We start from the raw sequence: 24,988 nt of genomic DNA on the forward strand, positions 1-24,988 counted from the left end.
TCAGAAGTGAGATGGGATCGATAGGATTTACAGTCCTCTGATGATTTACCTTTTTTATGTATGACCCCTATTGTGGCAAGCTGTATTTCATCTGACAAATGTCCTTTGTTGTAGCTATCTAGATACATTTGGCATAAGGGGGGCATCACTTTCGTTGCCGCCATCTTAAATAATTCAATAGGGAGCCCATTGGGGGGTCATGGCCTTCCCGTGCATACATCTTGGATAGCTATCTGAATTTCCTCTGTTGTGAGGTCTTCATCAAGAGAGTCTCGATTGGCTGAGGAGAGACCATTGGTCTGAATAGTATCAAGAAGGTTACGGGTGTCGAGAGCCGTGGTGTCCGAAACCGATGTGTAGATTGTTTCAAAATAATTGGCAAAGGTTTCTTCTATTTCCTGCATGTATTTTATTTCTACTCCCTCTTCTATCCTCAATTGGCGGACCCATCTCTGTTCCTGCTCTCTTTTTTTGAGCCATGCTAACAATTTACCAGTTTGTTCTCCAAGTTTGTATACTTTGTGGCACACCGTCTTTTGCCTAGTCCTCACTGCCTCAGTGAGAAGTTGCCCATAATCTAACTTTTTGGCTTCTAGTGTCTGTTTGAGGGAATCATCCATCGCTTGAGCTAAGTTCTTTTTGCCTGTCAGGATTTCGTCTTTGAGTTGTTCTAGTTGTTTTGTTAGTTCTTTTTTATGTCCCACCATTAAGGCCAGTGCTTTGCCCCTAATTACGGCCCAATACGCTCCTACACCTAAAATACGGATATTGTTATGCCTAGATCAGCCCTCCTAAGCGTCCAATTGAGCCATCATGGACTTAGTTTGAAGTTGTAGGTCAGAGACCTGTTTCTTGAGTGTCGACGTGTCTGTCTCCAATACTCAGGTACATTGGTAGTGGTGAGATGCACACTATTTACTTCTACTTTTAGTCCTTAGTTTTATTTCCTACATTGCTTTCAGACATTTAAGGGCGTGCAAGACGGCATCGCGCTCAATCCAAATGTGCTTAACATATTAAACGAACACATGGGGGACCTTTTACGAACCCACTCCGGCTGCACAGCCATATCCATAGACCAATGAGTCTAATAAAACAATTTTTAAGTTCCTTTTCAATTCATCCTCTTTTTAATTCGAATTATTTTACTCCATTTCTTCTTTTTTCATCGGTTTATTATACTCATTCTTGTCTTATTTTCAAAAATGTTTGTAAACAGGAGATATTTCAACAAGTCACAGCTTTAGTTAAAAGGTCACCCAATGCATTTCGGGATATGTTCCCTTCGTCAGGGGTATCTATAAAAAAATCCATAAAACAACCATCAGTGGTACTAATCATAATGTAACCAAAAGAGTCTAACAAACACTTTTTTTACAAAAAAACAACTCTTTTTACAGAAACCCTGTATGCTTGACAACATAGTGTTTTTATCAACTTCCATCATCTCCCACTAATTATGTACGTCCCAGTAATGCTCCACTCCAGATCACCCTGTTTTCTGGCAAACATTATATGTTTCTTAATATAGCTAAGACTTAAATATAGCCCCACAAGTTTGATATTATTTTTACCTCCCTGCGCACATACCTTTTCATTGCCTATCTCTTCTCTCACAGTGCTTCATAGCATGCTTACCGTGACTTGGTATTAACAATACATAATGTGGATCTAAAACTCGCTCAATTCCCACTTTCCAACACGTTCTTGTTTCATCCAGTGCCCTGATCCATCTTTACCCACAAACATTTTGGCAGCTGATTTTAATCTGTCGAAGCAGTGTTGTTTCCTCCCAATCCCTCCTAGTAAACCATCACATGTCTGCATATTCCCAACGAGTTCATACAACATTTCCCAGAATAACCTGATTATATATCTTATTGGGTGTGATAAAACTTCTGCACGTTCCCTCACCATAATAATCTCTCAACTTCACATGCTAGACATCACTAGGTTGTAATAGCGTGATGTTTTAAACAATACTCAGGTGACATCTTTCACCTCTTTGACCCTAGAGTCCATTTTCCGAAGGTCTGCACGGAGTAGCGAGATGTCTGAGGAAACAGCATTGATGCGACCCTCTAGTGATCTGCAAACTCCCATGATCGCCAACTGTACGTCGTGCAATGTGGGGGAATCTTGATCTATTGGTTTTTGTGAGGTTTCCTGCACTCTGTGCCATGTCCAGCCGCCCCCTCTTCTTGTGATTTCTGCCAGGCAAATTTGATGATTTTATGTTGGTGTACGCCGCGACCCCCTTCATCGTTTTCACTATTGCGCCAAGCTCTATCTTCCCGCCACCTCTGGTATTCACCACCGCCTACTAGTGAAACTTCCATGTGGCCTGTCGGCTTTTCCATTACAGCTGGCTGTGGTGCCCTTGAAGCGCCCAGACTGTTTGTAATGTGGTTTGCTGCCAGCCGCTCCAGGCTGCTACTGCAGTTCTATGACAGTTCAGAACAGACGGGTGAATGTGCCTATGGTCATGAGAGGCGCCGTACACTCTCTCTTAGCGGGTTGTGTTGCTGTGGATTTGCCATTGAGGGGCCCCCCTTGCGCATGAGCACTCCGGTTGGAGTGCGGGCATTGTTTGATCAGGATCTGGGGGGCCAGTCATTGACCTTGCTGCACGCTCAAATAGGGATGCGCAGAAAGATAATGTGATTTTGATTACTGAAATGTTTAGATTCGGATAGGAATGTTTATGTATTATATTAGAGATATGTTAAGGTTAGCAACAAGACGTACCTATCAATGTAATCAATGTATTGCACTGGACTTTCTGCGTATTGTGCATATAATGTATACAAATTTCTTTTGAATTTTGAATTTGTAATAAATATGGCCAGGTGTTAACGACCCCCTACTACAAATAATTCCCTTGTGATGATTGACTGGTTGCCTTAACAGTAGAAGGGAGGTGGGCAATGTTGGCACCAAGAAAGAGGGGCCATCATTGGGGGTTTTGTAGGTTCAAAGGAAGAGGGGGTCTAGGCCGTACAGGGCCCTACAGAATCTTGTCCTTCCTCCTCAAAAAATACACTATTTCTAATTTTGCATTGTTGTTACATTTCTGTAGTCTGTGATCGATTAGAGACAGTGAACATATGTTAAAGAGTTACAATGTTCCAGCAGTTATTTGTCAGAATATCACATACAGCAATATCACCTGGCATAAATATTAAGTCGTAAATATAATTTACAACAATATTGCCCACTGAGTGTATATTTGGAATTATTTATCCAATGTTTGCGATATTTTTGTAGACGATATTTAAGGCACAATATTTATGGCAGGCAATCTTCTCACAATATTATCCTGCTCCCACACCGTTTTGGAATGAGTATTACAAATTTTTTGTGTGGTTTGTTTTACGAATAGCACTAAGTCCAAAATTGGTTACTAATTACGAACAGTACAAATTGTGTGTAAATTTTCTTCCCTAGTATCGTAACAGCATTTCTGAGCTACTTTGTTATTTTATTTTTTTGTGTAGTGGTTCATTGTTGACCCGATAATAATATATTGTGAGATATTAAAGTGGTATTCTTTTATATAAATACAGGAATTGGTGAGCCATTCCCATCTTTATAGGAACCGTAATAATTCTGCTTTACTGTACCCCTACCCAGCCTTCATGTCTCCTCTTGCCTTGAGCTGGCCTCGACTCCTCAACCAGGCCCTGGAAAGTGATGGAACCGTCAGACAGTTGCACGTCATCACATTCTGAGTGAACAATATCCTGCTTGGCAGAGAACACGTCCACTCTCACCTTTGATGTTACAAGAATGCCCCAGAAACAATAAGAACGAGGGGGGAAGCCTGGCATCGAGAGAGGCACTTAGAGATCAAAAAGAATTGCTTTGCAAACTGTGCCTCTGTATTTGAGTGATTTCTGCAATAGGGTGCATAGATGGGGTAATACTGCAGCCCAGTGCTCTTTCGAACAGGGGTAAAATAACCCACCTAAGTGATGTGTTTAGCCATCACCACGGCTGTATATTTGGCATTAGTCACGAGAACTCACTGCACAGTCCCCATGTGCGACTTGTGAGGGACAGGCTCCAGCCTGGATGCTGTAGGATTATTTTTGCAAACGTATTTTCTGCCACCGACCGCGCGCTCTGATAACTCGGAAATCCGAAGGATGCAGGCAGCAGCGCTGACGTTCCCGAGGAGCGAAGTCAGGAAGGAGGGGGTGGGGCCGATCAAAATGGGACCATGTTCCGGCAAAAGACGTGGGTGCTCGGGTCCAGATAACGAAGGCCCTGCGGCGTTGACCACGGTTCGGTGGGAGTCATTGAAAGGAGTGGAGCTACTCTTGTGGCGGAGAGCTGGAAGGACAACTAAAAGAGTCAGAACTGACAGGAAGCGAAGAACTAAACCACACATTAGCTAAACCAATAGAAACAAAGAATAAAACAATAAATGCAGAGAACGAGAGGGGAAAAAAAGAGAAGTGACTGATGGAAGCTAAGTGTCCAGGAAAAGAGGCGAACTAAAGTGGAAAGTTTGCAAGAAGGAAAGGGTGTATCTAAATGAACGCGAGGTGCAGAGAAAGATGGCAAAATGAGTTTGATATGAACAAGCAAAGAGACAGAAAAAGAAAGATCCGAGGGAGAGAAAGAGGAAAGGAAGAAACGTGTGACAGGTATCTGAAGGCAGCGTAAGAGCAAGAAATAGTTCACTTAAACAAAATATCAAAGGAAATAAATGAGATAAAAAAAAAAGCATTAAAAAAGAACGAGAGCAAAAGTATCACGAGATAGGAGGAGAGGGATGGTAAGTGCAAAAGCTGAAGACTGTTAAAAAGAAGAGAAGGATACGTCAAGGGCGTCGAGGGAAGAGAGAGACCGGCAAAAAGACAGAGAGAGAAAAGGAAGTATCCCTTTCATCTTCAAGAACTCGCTCAGTGAGTACATCTTGCTTTATTTTTTATGAATCTTGTGACTTGTTTTGGGAAAGTGCTGCATGACACAAGCAGACAACCTGATGCTTTAGAAAAGGACAAATACAATTATGTTCTAATCAGTGTCTGTAACAGCAATATCATCAAATAAACTTTATTTCGGCATACATGCCTTAAAAGGTTTCACATACAAACATTTAGAAAACGAACGAATTCAGATAGGTTGTAAGCAAATTCATATTAATCATGATCATGCCATATAAAGCAGTCACAATTTCATAAGAGTTAAGATTCAGGATAGAATAAGAAGTTCGTATATACAGAAAATTAAAATGACCAAAGTCATATTGGAGCTATTTATATAATTAAACCCCATGCTAAAATACTGGTATTTAAAAATAAACTCTTCTACAATGTGCAGTCAAGTGATTGGATAACGTCTCTGGAATACGTTACATCTAAAACGTTTGTGGTCATGATTCCATAGATGAAGTATACTTAAAACTAAAGCCAATTAGGTGCAAGTAGCCGGTCCACTTCGTTCTAAGCTTCTTTCTTGCACCTTTTTCCTAATGCCCTACTTGTGGCCAAGGAAATTACCAAATACACAGAAAAGAGGAGACTAGTGTCCGATTTTAAAATTCGCAAGGCATCCCGGAAATTCTATGTACCCATTTACTGGCAAATTGTTTTAATCTCGGGCATGCATAAGCTGGACAAGCGAGCAACACATGGGCTATGGACTCCACGGGAACCATGCATCCAGGGCAGTTACTTGGGCTTGGGACTTTAGTATGCCACATGGCTACCAGCTCATCCACAGGGAGGGTGCCAAGCCTGAACTGAATATACCCCCACATGCATCAACCTATTTAGGAAGTGCAAACGGTGCGAATCGGTAAATTCGGCCGTTTGCACTTCCTAAATACGTTTTTGGGATGCATCAAACACTTTTTCAATATTCGCATTTTTTTGCATTTCTTAAAAATGCGAATGCATTTAAGGAATCGCATTTGTGCTATTCCTTAAATGCAATGCATCAATTAAAAAAAAAAAGCACATTTTGAAATTGGAAGTGCAAATTAACACGAGGTTGATCCTCGTGTTAATTTGCGAAAATCTTTCAAAATGCAAAAAAATTCATTTTTTACACTGTCATGTTACAGACACACATGTCCTTAGGACATGTGTGTTTGAAACATGCACTTTCAAATACATTTCAGGGGTGCAGGGGGGGGTCCTTTGGACCCCCCCCTGCACCCTTGGAATGCATCAACAAATTGCGAATTCGTAAATCCCTTCCCATTGACTCCTATGGGCCTTTCAATCAATGGGATTTGCGAAAAAGCAGTTAGGAATTCGGTATTTATTTGCAATTCGGTAAAAATTGCGATTTTTACCGAATCACAAATAAATATGGTAAAAATGATGCATATCATTTTGCAATTCTTAATTTGCAATTCGGTAATTTTCGCAAATTAAGAAATGCAAAATGTATGAATGATGCATGTGCCCGATAGAGTTTTATATCATGGACTAGGTGAATTAGATCAAGGTAGAGTTCCATGAGACTGATCTGTTTGTGCAGTAGGAATTCTGTGGCATGTTTTCCCTGGTCAGTCCTACTGGAATCTGTTTGTGTGAACCATTCCCAGTAGTGCCTCTCTACTATGGGCCCGATTCACAGAACTAACTTAAGACAAAATCCTAAACTTACTACTATTTTGGTATTCACAGAATGCACTTACTACTTTTGGCATTCACAGAATGAACTTTGGTTAGGATTTTGTCTTAAGTCTGTCTTAAGTCTGTCTTAAGTCTGTCTTAAGTTTGTCTTAAGACAAACTTAAGACAAAATCCTAACTTCTGTGAATACCAAAAGTAGTAAGTTTATTCTGTGAATGCCAAAAGTAGTAAGTGCATTCTGTGAATACCAAAATAGTAGTAAGTTTAGGATTGAGTCTTAAATTCATTCTGTGAATCGGGCCCTATATCTTTTGGGAGCTGGGAGAATCAGAATTTTCCCCAGCCTCCCAAAGCCCTCTATCAAACACAAGCCTCCTTAAATTGCTTGGGCACCCAACCTTGTTGAAGGTATCTAAAAGGATAAACTCCGCCAGGGCTTCAGCATAAGGCTATAGCTCATGGGACCTCTTGATTCCAGCCCAAAATAACAAAGGACAGAGCTTTGCTATGTCGCTGAAGGGGCGTCGGCCCATTTCTAACATTTAAAGGATAAAGTGGGGTGCTTTGGGGAAGCATAACTAGGTTCCTTAGGAATTCATGCTCCTAGATCAAAATGTATGCTCCAAACTAGTGAGCTCAATTATCGTATTGAAGCCCCGCGGCAATATGGACCCGGTTTTTAGAATCTTTGGTTGTGTAAATGCACTTGGCCACAGCAAAATGCTGAATTTGTGGCTGGAATTACTGATTTTACAGACTATGTACTACACTTACTACTGGAGAAATCTGCCATTATGGGAGATTTTCCACAGTGGCAAATTAATTGGTAGACCTTAGATGAGCCCATGGGAGTGGCAGTTGGGAATCTTGTGAATACCAACTAACGGAGCTTGTTGCAGAATTCTTTTATATTCTGACTAGCAGCCCATCCCGACGTTGTCCGAGTATGAATTGCTGCCGGCCAGTAGTATATTGTTTTGTAGGATTTTGTTTTGATAGCATTTCTTATCTGTGACAGGCCTGTGAAACGCTCCGATTCACAGTGCACTGCTGATGCACTTAAGAGTGCGCGTTCAGTAGTGTGTGAACTCGAGTTTCCCTACTTTATTTTTCCTTGCAATATTATATAGCGCGAACTCTACAACATGGCATGAGCACAATTTACATTACAGAAGAACACATTCATTTGTGGTAGGCACGGGGAGACAAAGCGATTTGCCTGGATTCACATGATGTTGAGCTGATGCCGAGATTCGAACGTAGCTCCCCAGCTCTAAAGTTCGCAATTCTAGAACTTGTGGCGGGAGGTGTGTCTAAAAGTGTATGTCGGTGCTGGCCATCAATGAGAGAGACCTGTGCATTTTTCAAATCGGTGGTGAAAAAATATGAGTATGTTGCTGGAGATGTGGGCCGCCGTGCCACCAATGTACTTACCGGGGGAGGGTAAACACCCATTATTCCACAACTTTCTTTCCGCATACCATCACTCCGCATACTTTCATTACAAAAGTACCATGACTCCGCAATGCCATTATAACGCATGGAATTACATTTTATATGCTTTTACCACGCATACATTTACAACGAAATTCGTTGTAAATGCATGAATGTAAAAGCATGTTGTTTTTTTAATGTTTGGATAAGGTAAGTATGGGTATAGGGGTTTATGTTTTGGGGTACTGAAGTATATGTTTTGGGGTGTTTGGGTATTTTAAGGGTTCAGATATAGTTTTGGGTTATGGGGTACAAGGGTAGTTTTAGGGTTTAGGGATAGGTATGGGTTTTGGGGTACAGGGTTATTTTTAGGGTTCAGGGCTAGGTTTGGGTTTTGGGGTATAGGGGTATTTTCAGGGTTCAGGGGTAGGTTTGGGTTTTGGGGTACAGGGGTATTTTAAGGGTTCAGGGCTAGGTTTGGGTTTTGGGGTACAGGGGTATTTTAGGGTTCAGGGGTAGGTTTGGATTTTGGGGTACAGGGTTATTTTTATGGTTCAGGGGTAGGTTTGGGTTTTGGGGTACAGGGGTATTTTAGGGTTCAGGGGTAGGTTTGGGTTTTGGGGTACAGGGGTATTTTTAGGGTTCAGGGCTAGCTTTGGGATTTGGGGTTCAGGGGTATTTTTAGGGTTCAGGTGTAGGTTTGGGTTTTGAGGTACAGGGGTATTTATAGGGTTCAGGGCTAGGTTTGGGTTTTGGGGTACAGGGGCATTTTTAGGGTTAATGGATGGGTTTGGGTTTTGGGGTACAGGGTGTATTTATAGGGTTTAGATGGGTTAGTGTTTAAGGGTGTTGGGGTATTTTAAGGAGTAAGAGTGGGTTATGATTATGGGGTGCAGGGGTATTTAAAGGGAGCAGGGTGGACACCCGGAGCTGGAATGTACAGAACCTGGGAAGAAAAAACAGCACACGATATGAGACATGGCATGAAAGGCGGAACGTACCACACGTCCCCAGCGTTTGTCACGCCCCCAGCACACGCCCTCCGCACAACGCAGACATGCCCACAAGGGACTACTTTGCTGGCACGGTTCTTTTACCTTTTAAATGTATATGGTGGGCGTCTGCATAGCCTATGTCCTTCTGCTGCAACTGCCCTTTCCAACGCTGTATTGGGTGTTGTGATTGGTGCTGTGGTTCCTGAGATTACCCGCCTCAAAGGTTTGGGCTCTCTCTTTATTATATTAGTATAGATGGGGCCAACAATAGAATATAAAAGCCCATTTTGGAATTATAAGGTCTGCGGAAGACAGAGGATTTGTGTTACTTCAGCTTAACTGAGTGAAACTCGAAGGCAAAATGGGGGACTGCAGGGAGTGGTAGAGGGGTGCATAGGGTAGAATCAGACATGCAATTAAGGATGCACCTAGTACGTTTCTAAGGGTGCACTCAGGGTCCCACGTGTAATGCCCCAGCCATTGTGCCACCCTTCCCAGAGATACCAGTGCCACCAGTATCAATAATCTGTGCTGGGACAGAGTAACCAGAAAGGTTACAGGGCCACTCTTCATGAATGCTCATGTTGCAACTTGTGTCTGTTTGAGGCTGCCCTAAGGGTCCCATTTGTAATCCACCAGTAACTTTAGAACTACGGATGTACTGTTACCAGTGCCCTTATTCCCTTATGATACTGTTACTGGCACCATTTCAAAAAGCATCCTTCATGCAACACTCTTTTTCATGGAATGTTCCAAAATATGGAACACACTTTCCACTGATTTAAGACTTACCCCAGCACTCTAAGGGGCATATTATCAAGGGTATTTATCTCCGCTTTTTTGGCTTTAAAAGCCAAGAAAGCGGAGATAAAATTATCTCCCTATTACCTAGCTGTTGCTAACACCAGATAGCGACAGCTAGTAGGAGATAGCTACCATCTTGGGCCCCACTTTGCATGTCAGTGATATTTATCACTAATGACATGCAAAGTGGACGTGCCAAGATGTTAGCGACTGGAAACAGTCGCTAACATCGCTATCTCCTATTACCAACTTTTGGAGATATTCGCGCTAAGCGCGAATATCTCCAAAAGCTAACACCTGCCCTGAGCAGTTCTTAGCCATGTTATCCAATGGGAGGTGGATAACATGGCTAAGAGCATTAGCTCGGTAATGCATGAATATCGCTGACTTTTCAGCGATATTCATGCATTGCGGCCGTTTTTTATCGCATTTGCGATAAACCTTGGTTATACTAAGGTTTATCTGCGATAAAAATTGCCGCAGCTCAGCAGTAAAATGTTGTCTCTAACCAAGCAATAGCGATAATTATCGCTATTGCTTGGTAATATGCCCCTAAATCTTTAAATCTAAGCTCAAAACAATATACCTATCCAGAACGAATGGCTGACCTTTCTTTCAGAAATGTTTTTCCACCTTCTAATTACTTCATGGTATTTGTAGATTTTTCCCAGGACTTCAACACACACATTTCTCGAAATTGTAGATCTCGTACTTACATAAGCCTCTTACTTCTGCATCGGTCTGTATGTTTATTGATTCTCACCTTGCATGTCTTTACTTTATATATGTGTCTCTGTGTCTCCATACAGCTCCAATCTATACCACTATGATTATTTCTTCGATATTGCTCAGGCTCAGCGTGATTTTATATTTGTATTTATATTATTCTGTGCTCTTTCGCTGTCTCCTGGATTTAGCAGGGTAAAACTTTTAAATGAATAACTAAATTATTAATTGATCGAGTGAACAGACTAATTTTGGTAGCTTACAAATAGCTCTGTTTCCTGAGGAAGAGAAGGAGACCAGTCTGTTCCAGTTACTTTTTCCTTGAGGTAAAGTTTATTGTTGCTAATTTAAAACACATCTCTCAACTGTGACTATAACTTCTTTACTTGAGCACGTAGAACAGGGTAAGTTACCAGATCGTTGCCAATAAAATGTAGTAACTGAGTCCAGACATGTAGAGGATCTTCAGATGTTTATTTGTAGTTAGTTACAGGTCATTCAGTTAAGTCCAATACAAAAAGCCACCAGGAGCAGCCAGCATGCTGCTCAACCCTTCTCAACTGACATCTCTGGCTCCCAACATTCTGTGACACATCATTCATGGAACATTTCACTGGCAGAGCAAGAGTTTATATGAATAACATCAAAGCCAGGATACTACAAATAGTAATGTGAAAACCCCATGAAAGAACATGTGTTTAGAACAACAGCTAGCTGCTTAAGTGCAGATGTTCTAAAAATGAGGTGCTCCCCATTAACAGAAAGAACTATTGATCGACAGAATGCAGCACAATATCATACATTCACCCTGGTACAGAGATCTAGGCCTAAATCCATTGTTGTTTTGCTCACCATGCCATTCCAGTTTGGACCCAGCCACATGCAAATCAGTCTTGACCCTGCACCCAATGGGAACAGTCCAGCCCGAACTGCCAGGCCAAGTCCTCCCTGGACTGGAAACAAGCATCCTAGGACCGGTTCCAGGCTTTCAGCCCTCATCAGCCAGGATATTTTGACTCAAGTGGCATGGAGAGCATGGAACCTACGAACGCTGGTGCGCCCCTGGCACGCCAAAGCAAGCCCGTCTGCACCCGTCCGCGGCTGACCAGGGCCAGGGGCCATGCACCCTGCCCGTGCCTCCCTCCGCTACGCATCTATGGAGTTTAAATCTCTTCAGGGAGAGTGGCCCATTTACCCAGACCTCGTCAGCACACAAAATACCTTTGGAATACTGTCCCTAAAAAACACCACTCACAGCCTCATCCCCTACCCTTCTCCTCGCACAACACCCACGAGCCCAAGGGTTTCCCTCGCTAAAACATCACCTTATTCTACCTCGCCCAATCAGGACCGTGTGTTCATATGGTATCTCAACACCCGCTCCTTGGTTAAACATCAGCTAGAGATTTTTTATCTTCTAGACTCCATCAAGCCAGACATACTGCTCCTAGTAGAAACATGGAACTCAACCAAATCCACTCCGGACATTCTGGCCGCCATCCCAGACAACTACTACATCCTCCAGGCCAATAGGCCTGAGGGCTAGGTGTGGGGGGGGAGGTGGGGGGGTGTTGCAGCCATTATTTCCCAATCTCATAAATTCACTTTCCTTACCACCTCAAAAATTCCCTCTGTGGACTTCATGCTGTTCAAACTTGAATCCAAAGGTTCCCCTTTCACATGTGCCCTATTTTACAGGCCCCCCCACCCACATGCCTAATTTCCTCCAACTATTCCGCAACCTGACAGCGGAGTTGGTGATCAATTATGCAAAGATTCTTATCATAGGGGACTTTAATTACTGGCCTCATGAACCGCGCGAAAGCACCTCCTCAATAGACTTCTCTGAGTTGCGTAATGGTATGAACTTCACCCAGCACATCAAAGTGGCCACCAACACAAAAGGACACCCCCTGGACCAGGTCTGGACCTCAAACCTTGACATCACCAATCTCCAGATTTCTCCCTGTACCTGGTCTGACCACTTTTTTATTGCTTTCTCCATCACCACCCCCTCTACCCCCAAAACCCCACCACTGATCCTTTCATGACTAGGAACTGGAGTCGGGTAAATATTCCTGCTCTCTGTACACTTCTATCTACCTCCACGCCTAGTTCCTCACAGCCCACCGGACCTCCGGCTTCACAACACACTCAGGCCGAAGACCTTGACTCCTGGTTGGCCGTGGCAAGAGACAACTTTGCTCCCCCGAAAAAACTCAAAAATAAGAGGCCCCATGATGCACAGCAGTGGTTCACTAAGGTCCTTAAGGACAGAAAACTTGCCCTTCGCCAAACCGAGCGCAAGTGGAGACTCGACTACTGCCACCTTAAAAAATCCATCTTTATCTCAGCCTTAAAGGACTATAAAACGGCCATCCTAACAGCCAAAACTGAATACTTATCCTCAAAGATCTTGGACTCGACTACTAAAGCCAAAGATATCTTCTTCATGGTGGACGAACTTTTGAAACCTGACCGCGTCACTGTTAAACCCTTACCATCACAATCTCTCCGCGATTCCCTTAACACTTACTTTATCGACAAAATTACCAACATCAAAACCAGTATTCCCAAGGCTCCCTCACTCCCAAATCCCAGTCACGTACCCCGCAACCCCTCTCTCTTTTCCCCTTTCCTTTGATCACTCAGGAGGTTTTCTTCTCCCTCCTCAAAAAAGTCCTCTCCGGCTCCCCTCGGGACAGCTGTCCACCTCACATTGCCCGGGAGATCTTTTTCAACATCCCGCCCCCCCCCTTTCTCTCCTCAATTACTCCCCCACCTTGGGCGTTGTCCCCAATTCTTTCAAAACTACAGTAGTCTCACCAATACTGAAAAAAGTGGGTGTAGACCCCGAGGTGCTAAGCAACTTCCACCCTATATTCTTACTTCCCTTCCTGGGCAAAATCCTGGAAGCCTTCGTAGCTAATTGCCTAAGCGCATTTGTGGAAAATTCCCACTTTTTAGACCCCCATCAAGCTGGCTTTAGACCCCAACACTCCACTGAGTCCATTGCCCTGGCCGTCCATGACGAATTAGAAAGGGGGCCGATCAGAGCACCTCGCAGGCACTTCCTGGACTTGTCGGTGGCTTTCGAAACCTTCGACCACTCCCTTCTACTCGACCGGGTCAAAAGCGCCGGCATTCGGGGCCCACCACTGAGATGGCTCTCCTCATTTCTCAACGACCGCTATCAAGTGGTCCGCCACTTTAGTTTCTCCTTGGAGGATAAAAGACTCACCTTTGTAGTCCCTCAGGGCTCCTCCCTCTCTCCCCTTTTGTTTAATATGTACATCCTTCACCTAATCTCTGAACTCCAGAAAAGAGCAGTAGTCATATTCAATTATGCTGATGACCTTCAGCTCATCTTCAACATTGATCCCTCTCCCTCCGCTATAGAGAACGTTCAATCCACTATGACCTTTATCAGTAGCTGGATGAACGCCAACCAGCTAAAGCTTAATCCCGATAAAGCAGAGCTGGTCCTTACAGGGCCCCAAGGCAACCCTTGGAACTCCAATTTCTGGCCCCTCTCCCTGGGCTGCCCGCCTTCCCCAGACAACTCCGTCAAGAGCCTAGGGGTCACCATTGGTAGCGACCTCTCCATGAGGGCCCAAATCAACTCGGTGGCTTCGGTCTGCTTTTTCCAACTACGCAGAATCAAGACAATCAGTAGATTTCTTTCATATGAAGCTCTCATCCAAGTAACCCTGGCACTAGTTATGTCCCGCATCGACTATAACAACTCATTGTATGCCGGAATTCCAACTGGTTCAGAATCAAACTGCTAGCCTAATCCACTCCCAGCCGAAGTTCAGCCACACCAAGCCCCTCCTTAAGAGCCTTCACTGGCTCCCAGTGGCCCAGCGCAGTCTCTTCAAACTTGGCTTCCTGATCCATAGAGCCTTATCATCCCATGGAACCACTTTTATTGCCTCCTGAATCCATCGTTATGTTCCTCCCCGCGACCTACATTCCTCTCGTCTGAACCTCTTGTGCCCTTGCACATTCAAACGAAAAAAACATGGTGGTCTGTGGTTCTCGACCCAAGCATCACTTCTCTGGAATTCTCACCCTCCAGAACTTCGCCAAATACCCTCCTACCCCCAATTCAGGAAATCGCTTAAGACTTGGCTTTTCTCCCAAGCATACAACTAACTCCTTCACACTGCCTCAGTCTTAAGCCCCTCCACCCAAGCACCAAGAAACCACTGGTGAACGTGCGCTCTATAAATAACTTTTATCTTATCATATCATATCATATCATTATCACATCGGCCTTTCCTTCTAGGCTGTAATTCAAGCCCAGCAAGGACAGGTCTGAATTTGTACATCCAGACATTTACTAGCTCCCTGCGCCACAAACAACACCAAATCCATTTTGCTTCCACTAGTGAAGCGCTGCGGTCAACAAACAGAACAAACACAGACTGTAAACTCCTGAGGGCTGCAGCACAGCAACCACACAGACAGCTGCCCTGGCCCTCATTCTGTCTGATCCCTGTGCTCGTTCATCAGGTAGGTGTTGGCTGGCACTGTAAGATACTGTGCTGAGGGGGCCCCCTGGAGCTCAGGGCCCCCCGCACCGCGTGGGCTACGTGGGTCCTGTGTTACGCCCCTGGGTCGCCCCTACAGATGACAGAGCCTCACTGTGAGTTTTGAGTACTTTTACACTTCTAAGACTTTAGTGAGCACACTTGACTGTTGCACTTGCTGCAGAATAAAAACCCAAGCATGCATGGCAGATGGGGTGCTCAGCGCAGGGGTTCAAGCCTTGGAAGGCCATTCCTGAGACATTCTCATTCCAAAATTTCATAAAGGGAGTAACACATTTGAGAACCTAGGGAAGAAGCCCTTTTTTGCTACCCCTAAACTTTCACGCTTAACTTCTCTGACATTGACTAACTGGAACGAGTTGGGGAGCTGGTTGATAGTTTTTGTGGGGGGGAGGGGAAGGGGAGACCTTGTTCAATGACAGATAGAGTTGGAGACAGAGGTATTTATTCCTAACGCTGTACATACTTTCTCTCAAGCAATACTTTCTCACCTTTGTCACTTCAAAGCGAACATTTTGACTGAGATGCGGTCATTTTTTTCTAATTATGCATTTTGATTCTACTACTGTTTTTGCCTTAATAGTTCTTTTTATTTCTGGCTTTTTGCGCAGCATGCGGGGATGCTGTTTTTGTTTTACAGATCTGAGGTGTCACAGTAAGGTCACAGTAACAATGTGGTTTCTCACCGATTCCCTCTCTTCAAGGTATGTTCTTGCCTCTTCTCTACCTCACCCTTTGTGGAATAATGAGGACCTTCCTGGCCTCAGTCTGCACTTTTCCCTTCATCTACGAGGCAAGGATGTTCTCAAGCTGCATCGCCAATGGGAGGACAGACAGGATGTACTGGTGTGCAACCACCAGCAACTACGACAGGGACAAGCAATGGGAATTCTGTCCTGAGGCAGGTAATTAAGCTATTCATACACCTAATGAAACATGAAACGTATCGCAAAATAAAGCAGTACCAAACAACTTTAAAGAATAGAACAGAAACACAGTCAAAGCCAATTTACAAAAATCAAGAGAAATGTAAACAACTAAATGTCAATAAAATTGTTAAAATTTAGATTAGGGTTATCAGAACTATAGCTTTTTTAAATTGTAGCACTAACAGTGCCAAGAAACACCCAGATAGCGCTTGAAAGTCACAGTTCATGGCTGGCACATGACTGCCAGAGTCCTAGGCACAATTTCTTGCACACTACGATAGAATAAGAGTCAGGTAGAATTAGCGGGTTATGGTGGTAAGAGTACTCCTAGTCATGAAGCTTGCTTCATAACTGAGATAGCTTTGCTGCTTCACCCCGGTCCATGGTAATACCCGAGGATTTGGTCTCTTTTCGGTTCTCAAAATCCCCAAGCAGGGTCAAGACTGGAAACTGTGGCCAGATGCGGCCTAACAAAGCCATCACGATATCCTGCTGAAGCCTTTCTTTTCAAGGCAAAAAGTTCTGCACCGGAAAAACCTGGATATTTTACCCGCCGAGGTTGACCCTGCTTGAAATCGCTTCTAGTTTATGGGCTGGCATGGAGTCACTTACACATACCTAGGACCTATCTGGACTCCATCCAGACCCTTTTAGCTCGCTCACCTTTGTGGGAACAATGAGTCCTAGTGTTAAATTGCAAAGGCTAGAGTCTGATACAGGGCTTAAGGTTCCCTTCTCACCTGTCACTTATGGACCCACACAAGAGTCCTTGAACGTCTCCCTGAAGGTCCATGCACACAACTCCTGATATCCCTTGCTCTCTTAAAACCCATTCTGCCATTAAGCTACAGGCTAAATTACCTTACTAAGGTTCTGGTGCCCTCAGAAGAGGGGGGGCTGAAACGTGAGTTGCAGCCACTCTCCATCAAATGCACATCTCCATCTCACTAGCGACACCCTGAGACTGGGCTGTCATCGACAAAGGCTGAACCCTGGGACTGATCATTTGACATGTAGTCCTGGAATTTTCTGCATTGACATAGAGCCCACATAAAGGGTGGCACACTATATGTGTCACGTTTCTATCCAGAGTTAAACAAGAACTAGGATTTACTGAAGTTTGTGCAGGGATAGAGCAGAATCTTGTATTTCTTGGAATCACTCTGATCCCCGCACCTATGGGAGCACTGAGGGATTCCTCGCAGGTCGTGGTTGGCATGGACTGCAGGCAGGGATTGACCTCCAGATTACCACATGGTGCACAGAATGTCAAACGTGTGCTTCTTCATTATGGGGCCACATACATCATGAGTTCCTAGAGATAGAAGATGGTGGTCTCTGCAGTGAGCAGAGTCTCTCCCTCTGAGGTCAGCTCCCTTTTTGCCACATAAAAGGCAGTGATTGGAAAGTCTGGATGCACAGCAATTCACGTTCTTCCTTGATTTTTAAATTGCTTAATGTCCATTCGCTAATACTTCGATAATGTATCATTCGTTCTGAGTTTTTCCTTTTCATTTGGTCTTAAAGCTTTTGTTTATGTATCCTCTAAGCCTTTTAGGATCAGCCTCATTTTGGATTATTTGAATATTTGACCTATTATCCTTCCTATATCTTTTCTCCCTCCTGATGTCATAGGGAGTTTGAAACCTTGCTGATTCTCACCAACAACATCAATCAACAACTGCTCAGTTTTTCAAAGGAGGTTATACTCCTCACGGCTTCCTATTAAAAGAAAAACCTGTCAGCTTTTCAGGTATATTACTCTGTACATGGTTGCTTAGTACCTAGTGAGAGAGATCATCCCTTCATTAGAGAATCTTCATTTACACTCAGCAGACGTACATCATATCTAGTCCTTAACTATGCTGTGAAGGAGTCTGTCTGCTTCAGGTGTTCTGCTGCCCGCCTCTCTGACAGCACAGAAAGTGCATGCTGGAGGAAGGGCCCTCTCCAATGCCTGTCTGATGGTCTTATTCTGCCAGGGCTGGTAAGCCCTAGCCCACTATTCCTGCAGCTGATGGTGTCTCCACCTCCTATCCTTGCTTTCCTCCCTGCCCCCCTTGTCAGTATCTTAAGAGGCTTGCAGTGGGGTCAGCTGGATGCTATCAACCTATTGCTTCTCACCCACCTGTGTCAGCTGCTCAATACCTATTTATTTATTTATTTATTAATAATATTTATAGAGCGCGAACAATGGCCCTTAGGCGTTTCGGCGCTAGGATGCTTTCAGTAGTTAAATGGGAACATACAGCCATCATCCTATGTTTAATTGCATTGTGCCCTTCGGGCAGACACTCTCCTTCAATGGACACTGCCCACCCTACAGATCTTTAATTCCTGATACTGCTCTGGGAAGATCAATCATTCCAACAGCATTGTCTGTCTGGCACATAAATTTACAAAAGCCCAGATTACGACTTTTCAGTGGAGCTGTGGCGCGGCGGTGCAAACTGCAGCTCCACCGAAGGTGGCCTCCATCTGCCTGCCGGATTATTACTTTTAGGTAGTCTAGCAGGCGGGCAGCATGGTGGTCCCATGGTGGTGCCTCTTTTAAAGGCACTGCAATAAGACCAAACTTCAAGGTTCATGTACGGCATGGAATCGAAAGTCCATGCGTGCAAGAACCTATGTGCATGCACGCAGGTGAGCACATGTTATGTCCCTCCCTGTATGCATTCACATGCGGTTGAGGCACAGGGGGTCCTGTAGGGCCTCCTTTGTTTCCTCACCTCCAAGGTTTACATGGAGGAAGAACCTCCATGTATACCCTGGAACAGACAAAGCTCATAATATGCTTGGCAGGACTGATGCAGTCCCACTAAGCACATTGCAGCCTGTGACTGCTACTCCAGCAACAGGGAACGGTGGTTCCCTGGCAGAGCCAGCGGTCCTAGCATGGGATGACTGCCCAACTCGTAATGGGGCGGTTGGACTGCCAGTGTGGCAGTGGCTGGATCCACCACTACCGTGCGACCAAGAGTCTGGCGGTCCTCAGACCGCCAGACTTGTAATCTGGCCCATAGTGTTCATAGGATCCATGTTCACCCAGGACCTTTTAATAATATTTCCTAGAACTTTCAGGGATCATCAGCTTAGCTGATGACTCCATGTCCCAACTAAGTGAAACTAGGGTATGTTCACTAGCCCTCTCAGCAGGATGCCCACTAGTGAGAGCCTTTTTGAGGAAGGGAGAATCTTGCTTTTTATGTCCTGACTGATTACAGTCAAAGCACAAGCTTCCCTGCAGTGGCAATCTCTGCAATTTCCTGAAGTTTCAGGCAATATGACGTTCTCAGTTTTTTTGCCTTCTACTGTGGACCTGGCCCACCCTTCGTGTGATCACTACCCTAGTGCCCTCTTTGACACTCTGGTTCTGACTCAGGCATCAGTGTCTCTCCCAAGATCTCTGTGAACTGTGAGCTTGGCACCCAGTTTGCGCTGGCATAACTATGAAAAACAATGACTCCAAATATGCTCTCTCTCATCACCAGGTTATAAAGCTAATAATTAGCTTTTACCTTTCTGCCCATTACTCAATCTTCTACTGACTTCAACAATTCATCAGTAAGATCCTCCCATGACTGCTGTGGTTCTTTCTGGGTGTCCTTAAGCTCCTCTGAAATACTTATCAAGAGTGAGACCAAACCTTCACATTTGGAATGCCGTTTTGTTAGAGTAGTGCTTCCCAAACATTTTAGAACCATAACCCACATTTAAGAAGGACACACTTTCACTACCCACCTAGCTTTAATGGATATGAGGTGGGTGATTTTTTTAACGTAACTAAAGTATTGTGTGGCAGCGCATTGCCATTTACAGACAGCACATTTTCTATTGAAATGACCACTAAATCTGCACAGGCATACCGTTGTAATGATAAAACTGTACTGCTTAAAAGTTAGAATGTATGGAAATCGTGTTTCAGTGAATATGTGTCAGTTTTGCATCAACAAGTAACGTGTCTTGATATGTTTTGATCCTATTAAAATCTGTGCTTCCATCACACACAGTTACAAAAATTGGGCCTGATTTTATGTACAGATAATTTCCTGTTATTTACATTTTGTTGTGAGTTCCAAAAAATGACATCCTACAGCCCTTCCTTTCACATATTGTGTACTCTAGCAAGACTGTCACATACTTCACTTTACTTTTCTTTTTCTGACTACAAAGTGGGAACCGTTTGTAAACACCAAACACCATGTTAAAAAATAAGCAGCAATGTGTAAGAAGAAACACTGGGCCCGATTCACAGAATGAACTTAAGACTCAATCCTAAACTTACTACTATTTTGGTATTCACAGAATGCACTCACTACTTTTGGCATTCACAGAATGAACTTACTACTTTTGGAATTCACAGAAGGTAGGATTTTGTCTGAAGTCTGTCTTAAGTCTGTCTTAAGTCTGTATTAAGTTTGTCTTAAAACAAACTTAAGACAAAATCCTAACTTCTGTGAATACCAAAAGTAGTACGTTCATTCTGTGTATGCCAAAAGTAGAAAGTGCATTCTGTGAATACCAAAATAGTCGTAAGTTTAGGATTGAGTCTTAAATTCATTCTGTGAATCGGGCTTAGGGTGTCAGAGTATTATTCCCTTCCTATCTTATCTATGTTAAGTACACCTTCCCTCTCTTGGAAAGGTAACTTACCCAATATATGACCCTCCCCTTCATTGTTGATGCAAAGTCCCTATGGTCTAACTCCATTTCAAGTAGGCCCTGACTCCATCGTAATGTTAATTTCTTTGTATAGTGAACAAATGCGATAAGGCAACATGGCACTGTGGAATCCTGGAGCTAGCAGTGTTGTGAGTTAGAAAAGAGATGTTGTTTAGACTGAGATAATATTAGAGAGTAAAGAGCCAGGTTTTTTGGTGTTTCCTGAAACTGTGCAGGGTGGTCTGGGATTTTAGATAAAGTGGGAGGTTGTTCCAGAGTTTAGCTGCGCCGCCTTTGAAGCTCCAGCCTTCCCATTTCGCCACCTTGAACCTGGGAATTATGGCGTTGTTGGCTGAGGAAGAGCACACCTCTCTGAAAGTCTCCCACAGGCTTTTCTCGCAAGTACTCTTCCACCCTTAATTTAGATTTTATACTCCTGTAGTCACACTACGAGGAGTGGGAGACAGAATTTCACCCAATAAACTGTCCAGATTAGACTTAATCAAGGAAGCTCATCAGTGATTCGCATCTGCCCAAGCAGGGATCAACGCAACTAAATCAATACATCAATGCTAATGGTGACTTGGTTTGTATAAACAGACTAGAGATTATGTTAGACAGTGTGACATTTGTCAACAAGTTAAGCCTTCTACTGTCAAGTGGACCTCACCAACTTCTCTCACAGTCTCCAATATCCCCTCCAGGGTTATTTATTTGGAACAAATCGGTCCTGACAATTCTGGTGACTGATATAAATACATATTGGTAGCAATTAATTCATGTTCTCGTTTTCTATGGGTGTGACTACCGAGAAATGCAAGTGATTTGCAGTGTCTTCTAGTGATCGAGGCAGTATATTTGTGTCACTCAGATAAAAGTCCTGTGTTGTTCTCTAAGGCTTATGGGGATTCAATTGCTACTCTGAGAGGTTGTCTGCAAGTCAGAAACCCAGTTAGGGCACAGTCAAGCTGTTTAGTTGAACATGAGCATGATTAAATAAGCATGCTAAGGTACTAAGTTCAGGTCTTAGTTTGTCCCATGATTGGTATGGTGTTCAGAGAGCATTAAATAACTTGCCTAGGTAGTTTTTTGGAGGCAGCACTCTATATGAAGTTCCTTAGGAGTTCCTATGTAGGTTCCTAGCATGGATAATTCTGGGATGGTGGTTAATAAAGATAAATTTGACTTGGAGGAATGTTTGAATGTTTTGCAGTGGTTCTAAGGAGTCTAGGACAGTCTGCCTAATGTCAAACACTCTGACATAACCACCTGTGAAGTGAATATTATAACTGCTGCTGACGGGTGTGTTCCCAATGTTGGCAACCTAGTTTATGAGAAGATCCATGACAAGTAGGTGTTGGAACTGGCCCTTCTTGCAGGTTCATCCCCAAGCTTTTTGCTTCTTTCTCCCTTATTTTTCCTGACCTGTGGCTGTTGGCAATAGGACTCTGCGCACTTTACCACTGCTGATCAGTGCAAAAGTGCATATGCTCTCTGTGTAATTTGTTATTATGATTGGATATATATGATTGGCATATTTGTATCACCATGAAGTCCCTAGTAAAGTGCACTGGGTGTGCCAGGGCTGGTGATGACAAATGCTACTAGTGGGCCTGCAGCACTGATTGTGCCACCCACAGGAGTAGCCCCAAAATGGTGTCTCAGGCCTGCCACCACAGTGCCTGTGTGCAGTCTGTGAACTGCCATGTCCTCCTGGTCAGTGTCCCCACTGACCAGGCCTAACCCTTCCCTTTCTGTGCACATTGGTCATCCCTATGTGTATGTGTAAGGTAGAGCATGTACTTGTGCAGGTGACATACTCTGGAAATGAATTACAGCCATTTTCGTTTTTCACTGCTGCAAGGCTATCTTGCTCCATAGGCTATCATGGGGGATGCTGGCTACAGTGGCTACCAGCATATCTTCCCATAGGAACAAGATAGGACATGAGAGTCTAGAATCCCTGAACTCAGAATTTAATAGCACATCTTTTAGGAAAGGTTATTTTTGAGTCCTGTGTTTGAGAACAGCACTTTTAGAAAGTTGCTGTTTTCTTTGTCTGACCTTCCCGTGTGCCTTGGCCTGTTTGTGTATTGACTGTCTGGTTTGAGAGTGACAGGGGCTAGGCTGAATGACTGCATTTGCAACTTGAGTGGTGGGAGGAGTTAGCACCTGGGCCTGAATAGGGCTGTGTCTGCCTTTCACAATGCTGGCTCCACCTCCTGCTGGGCGACTGACGACCCTGCCCCTCACTCTGAAAGGAAAGGAGAAGCCAGGCAAACAAAGTGCTCAAGCAACACCCAGAACTGGGTCAGACCGGGCTCAGGTCCCACTTGCACAAAGAGAACAAAGACTTTTAGGGGTATAAGTATAGAACCCCTGACAACAGAAAATTAGATCATCCTGGAATCAAGAAGGAACCTCTGCCAAGGAGAAAGCTGAAACTGAAGAAGGAAGATTGTCCAGCTGTTGCTCTGCTGGATTGCCCTGCTGTTGCTTTGCTGCCAAGGAGAGGGAAAGGACTTTGCTTTGTGCTGTTTCCCCTTGCTTGAAGGAATCTCCAAGAGCCTGAGAAGAGCTATCTCCCTGTTCTGAAGTCCCAGGAACAAAAGGACTTCACCCTCAGCTTCCCCTGAGCTCTACTGAGAGAGTTCTGTCCTTCCTGGAGTGCTTGGCCCATGTGTGATGCCTCTGGAAGTTGTACATGTGTTGGGAAGCTGGAAACTAAGCTTGAGAGACTCTGCTAAAGAAAAGTTATCGCATCACTCGCTGCAGAGCGCATCCCCGACAGTGCGAGTAGTTTCCCGCCACTCCGAAGGTCGAGTTCGTCGCAGCGCCTGTTGCCGCTGTCAGAGACGTCGCTTTCTTCGTTTACGGGATGCACCCGATCGGTGCGGGAAGTCGAACATCGCTGCGAGTGTTGTCGCAGAGCCTGTCGTCGCTGGGTGAGATCGCCGCACCGCTTGCTTGCGGACTGCATCACGTCGCTGCGGGAGTCATCGCTGAAGCCAACGCATCGAGAGGCTGCGAGAGAGAAGATCACCGCTGGTCCTCGCATCGTCGCCCCGGAGATCGTCGCACCTCCAAAGATCGTCGCATGGTGCCTTTGCGAGAATAAACTTCCTACGGAACCTACGCACCGGAATCCATACAAGTGGCCTTCCTCCCCATACGGACCGGATTTGTCGCAACATGCCCGCTGCTGAAGCGGGGCTGTCGCAAACGCCTCCCCGGGGTCTCAGGAGCAACGCATCGCTTGTTTTCCACCGCACCAGCTTCTGCTTTTGGAACTTTGTCACAACTAAAGGTACTGTGAGCTAAACGTGACGCAACTGTGAACTTTTCACGTAACCCTGGATTATTTTATCGCAACCTAAAGAATTTTAACGCAACCTGAAGAATTATTATCGCAACCTTAAGAACTCTTTGGAAACCATATTCTTGAACTGTGAATGTTGGATTTTTGTCGTTTTTGGTCTTGTGTAGTTTAGATTAAATATCTTTATTTTTCTAAAACTGTTGTGGAGTCAGTTTGTGGTGTTTTCACTGTGTTACTGTGAGTGTTGGTACAAATAGTTTACCCATTGCCTCTGGTTAGCCTAGACTGCTCGCGCCAAGCTACCTAGAGGGTGAGCAGGGGTTATCTCAGAGGGTTTCCTCCTTGCCCTGACTAGAAGCAAGGGTCCCTACTTGGACAGTGGTACCTACCTCTGCCAACTAGAGACCCCCAGTTCTAACAAGAACATTAAGTTCCATAGTCGAACTGGATGCTGCCATTGCTACAGTTGCTTCTGTCCAGCACAACTTCATAGTTTATTGCAAACTACTACCTGTTTCAACATCATTCAAGATGATTCCTTTTCGAGAGCCAACTAATCATGAGAATAACTTTAGATATTGTAATGAGGAATGTTCAACACGCTCTGCAGTCGATTCATACCAGATATTGCTTCATATCTATCATTAGTTTTCTGCCACAAACCCGTTTCTACTTGGTCCAATGCTTGGATTGCTGTGGGAATTTTTCTTTTCTTGTGTGCTTGGTTGAACTGTGGCTGATATGTGGCTGAGTGGAGTGAACACAGAACTGCACATTGCTATTTACTGGCATGCAGGTGCTTTGCTGCCAGATTCACTGCCAGATTCACTCTGGCACCCGGAGATATACTAATTGAGAGAAATCTGCTGTTGGTTAGAATATTGACCAGAAAGAGCATTGCTGAAGGGGAGTAACTTGTTCTTATACAGCTTTCATAGTTGCAAAATAGTTGCTCCTGTTGTTGTTT

At 44.2% G+C, this 24,988-nt stretch overlaps 1 protein-coding gene across 1 annotated transcript in view; it reads left to right on the top strand.

The window, feature by feature from the left end:
• The first annotated feature begins 4,552 nt into the window (after positions 1-4,552).
• LOC144791724 (CD5 antigen-like) overlaps positions 4,553-24,988 on the top strand; it is a 95,529-nt gene continuing 75,093 nt past the window's right edge. The window contains exons 1-2 of the mRNA XM_078666526.1: positions 4,553-4,913; positions 15,816-16,016. Coding sequence (XP_078522652.1) covers positions 15,818-16,016 — 199 coding nt within the window. The 5' untranslated portion in view covers positions 4,553-4,913; positions 15,816-15,817. The remainder of the gene's footprint in view (positions 4,914-15,815; positions 16,017-24,988) is intronic.

The sequence above is a fragment of the Lissotriton helveticus genome, chromosome 1_1, assembly GCF_964261635.1.
Source record: "Lissotriton helveticus chromosome 1_1, aLisHel1.1, whole genome shotgun sequence".
NCBI lineage: Eukaryota > Metazoa > Chordata > Amphibia > Caudata > Salamandridae > Lissotriton > Lissotriton helveticus.